General features: G+C 63.7%; 1 gene segment (V, D, J or C); it reads left to right on the top strand.

Annotated features, from left to right (window-relative positions):
* Positions 1 to 2,271: 2,271 nt before the first annotated feature.
* Positions 2,272 to 3,324, top strand: LOC122545683 (the record flags this gene model as incomplete). The annotated part of the segment is given in 2 exon segments: positions 2,272 to 2,525; positions 3,004 to 3,324. Coding segments are annotated over 2 exon segments (496 nt in total), but the record flags the coding sequence as incomplete, so codon positions are not given.
* Positions 3,325 to 3,465: the final 141 nt, after the last annotated feature.

Here is a 3,465-nt window from a genome sequence, read left to right as displayed (position 1 = left end):
CGGGGTCGGCGTTTTGGGTCGGCACGGGCTGGAGGGCTTTCCTCGGTGCTGTCGGGCTCCGTGACTGTCCCACAAGCGTTGGCCGCTCGCCCCCGTGGTCTCCCCTGCAGGGGGGGGGCGGTACAGCACGGACACAGGCCCCTTGGCCCACCCGGTCCGTGCTGACCCGGGGATACCCTTGGATTAATCTGGACATCCCTCCTCCCTTTCTCCCGCCAGGCCTGTCCAGCGGGGGAGGGAATTTCCGCTTCTCGTCCACCGCCATGTCAGTGACGGAGGGTGAGCCCGTCTCCCTGGAATGTCGCTTCACCCGGAAGATGGACGACCGCTACCTGGTGTGGGGCTGGGTGCCCCCGGGCAGCGGCAGCATCCAGCAGCTGCTGTACTGGAGCCCGGGCTCCCACGCCCCCACCTACGTCCACGGGAGCCGCGCCCGGCTCAGGCCGGAGAAGGATTTCGCCCGCAGGACGATGAGGCTGGGCATCGCCCGCGCCCAGCGCCAGGATTCCAGCCGTTACTTCTGCCAGCTCTCCGACAGCATGTCCGACGGGAATGTCACGGACTTCTGCGGCTGCGGGACCACCCTGAGGGTGCAGAAGGGTGAGGCCTACCCCAGCACCTGGCACCCGGGGATGGGGGCGGGTCCGCTACTATCCCGTCAGAGCGCGAGGCCAGGGAGCGGTCTCAGGGTCTCTGGGAGTGGGAGGGGGTCAGGGGGTGGTGTCGGGGTCGCTGGGAGAGGGGTCAGGGGTCAGGGAACAACCACAAGGTCACTGTGCGGGGGTGGGGTCACTGTGTGTGAGGGGGAGGGTCAGGGAGTGCCCTCAGGGTCACTGTGTGTGAGGGGGAGGGTCAGGGAGTGCCCTCAGGGTCACTGTGTGTGAGGGGGAGGGTCAGGGAGTGCCCTCAGGGTCACTGTGTGTGAGGGGGAGGGTCAGGGAGTGCCCTCAGGGTCACTGTGTGTGAGGGGGAGGGTCAGGGAGTGCCCTCAGGGTCACTGTGTGTGAGGGGGAGGGTCAGGGAGTGCCCTCAGGGTCACTGTGTGTGAGGGGGAGGGTCAGGGAGTGCCCTCAGGGTCACTGTGTGTGAGGGGGAGGGTCAGGGAGTGCCCTCAGGGTCACTGTGTGTGAGGGGGAGGGTCAGGGAGTGCCCTCAGGGTCACTGTGTGTGAGGGGGAGGGTCAGGGAGTGCCCTCAGGGTCACTGTGTGTGAGGGGGAGGGTCAGGGAGTGCCCTCAGGGTCACTGTGTGTGAGGGGGAGGGTCAGGGAGTGCCCTCAGGGTCACTGTGTGTGAGGGGGAGGGTCAGGGAGTGCCCTCAGGGTCACTGTGTGTGAGGGGGAGGGTCAGGGAGTGCCCTCAGGGTCACTGTGTGTGAGGGGGAGGGTCAGGGAGTGCCCTCAGGGTCACTGTGTGTGAGGGGGAGGGTCAGGGAGTGCCCTCAGGGTCACTGTGTGTGAGGGGGAGGGTCAGGGAGTGCCCTCAGGGTCACTGTGTGTGAGGGGGAGGGTCAGGGAGTGCCCTCAGGGTCACTGTGTGTGAGGGGGAGGGTCAGGGAGTGCCCTCAGGGTCACTGTGTGTGAGGGGGAGGGTCAGGGAGTGCCCTCAGGGTCACTGTGTGTGAGGGGGAGGGTCAGGGAGTGCCCTCAGGGTCACTGTGTGTGAGGGGGAGGGTCAGGGAGTGCCCTCAGGGTCACTGTGTGTGAGGGGGAGGGTCAGGGAGTGCCCTCAGGGTCACTGTGTGTGAGGGGGAGGGTCAGGGAGTGCCCTCAGGGTCACTGTGTGTGAGGGGGAGGGTCAGGGAGTGCCCTCAGGGTCACTGTGTGTGAGGGGGAGGGTCAGGGAGTGCCCTCAGGGTCACTGTGTGTGAGGGGGAGGGTCAGGGAGTGCCCTCAGGGTCACTGTGTGTGAGGGGGAGGGTCAGGGAGTGCCCTCAGGGTCACTGTGTGTGAGGGGGAGGGTCAGGGAGTGCCCTCAGGGTCACTGTGTGTGAGGGGGAGGGTCAGGGAGTGCCCTCAGGGTCACTGTGTGTGAGGGGGAGGGTCAGGGAGTGCCCTCAGGGTCACTGTGTGTGTGTGTGGGGGGGGGGTGAGCGTCAGGAGTCAGGGAGTGCCCTCAGGGTCACTGGTTGGCAGTAGGGGTTGGCAGTGCCCTCAGTCAGGCTCCGGTGAGCAGACAGACTAACTGCCTCCTCCTCTACCGTTCCCAGAGCCTCCGGCGTCCCCTCCCTCCGTGGAGCTCCACTCTCCGCCTTCCGGACCCACCCGGGCGATTGGCAATGCCACCCTGCTCTGTCTGGTCGCTGGGTACTACCCCTCAGGGGTCGACATCTCCTGGAACCTGGATGGGGTGATGGTGAGCTCCGGGGTCAGCCAGAGCCCCGGGTGCCGTGATGCCAAGGGACGTTACACGACGGTGAGCCGTGTGGAGGTGCCCACGCCAGTCTGGGTGGGCGCACACCAATACCGGTGCACAGTCCGGCACTCCGCACTCTCCCAGCCCATTGTCAAGGAACTCCACATTCTCGGTAAGTTCACATCTCCGTATTCCCCCCTCAGTCAGACCCACACTCGGAGCACCATGCACAGTTCCCGTCTCCCTATCCCGGGGTTAGACACACACTCGGAGCACCATGCACAGTTCCCGTCTCCCTACCCCTGTGTCAGACCCACACTCGGAGCACCGTGCACAGTTCCCGTGTCCCTATCCTTGGGTCAGACCCACACTCGGAGCACCGTGCACAGTTCCCGTCTCCCTATCCCTATCCCTGGGTCAGACCCACACTCAGAGCACCGTGCACAGTTCCCGTCTCCCTATCCTTGGGTCAGACCCACACTCGGAGCACCGTGCACAGTTCCTGTCTCCGTATCCCTTGGTCAGTCGCATGCTGGGAACACTGATATTCAATGTGAGCTCTGACAGTGATTGTGAGTAGATTCTCTTTGTCTCTCTCTCTCTCTCTCTCTCTCTGTCTCTCTGTTTATCTCTCTCTGTCTCTCTCTCAGCTTCTGTCTCCCTCCGACGTCCCTCTCTCCGAGTGATCCGACCATCTATCCGGGAGATGGTGACCAAGCGGACTGCGACTCTGCACTGCGTAGCCACCCTATTCATCCCTGAGCCCATCACCTTCCTCTGGAAGGCTCAGGGACTGGAGATTCCCGGGTCTTCCCAGAGCCTGGTGCCAACTGCCAATGAGGATGGTAGCTACAGTGCCCGGAGTGAGTTAACATTGGCACGGGAGGACTGGGAGGCAGGGACCAGCTACAGCTGTCAGCTTGCAAATGCACAGTCCGATCCCATAAGCACCACTCTTCGTGTGGAGGACGGTGAGTCAGGGGCAATGTGGTGGGGGGTGGGCCAATCTGGAGGGAGAGTAATGGTGGGAGTGGTTATGGTCTTGATGAAGGCTATTGGATGGAGCAGCATTGGGTGTATTCGATTGGGTTCTGGGTTAGAGGTTATTATTC

The sequence above is a fragment of the Chiloscyllium plagiosum genome, unplaced genomic scaffold (assembly GCF_004010195.1).
Source record: "Chiloscyllium plagiosum isolate BGI_BamShark_2017 unplaced genomic scaffold, ASM401019v2 scaf_67315, whole genome shotgun sequence".
Lineage (NCBI taxonomy): Eukaryota > Metazoa > Chordata > Chondrichthyes > Orectolobiformes > Hemiscylliidae > Chiloscyllium > Chiloscyllium plagiosum.
Note: the sequence above shows the minus strand (reverse complement) of the source record. Positions and strands in the feature narration are given on the sequence as shown.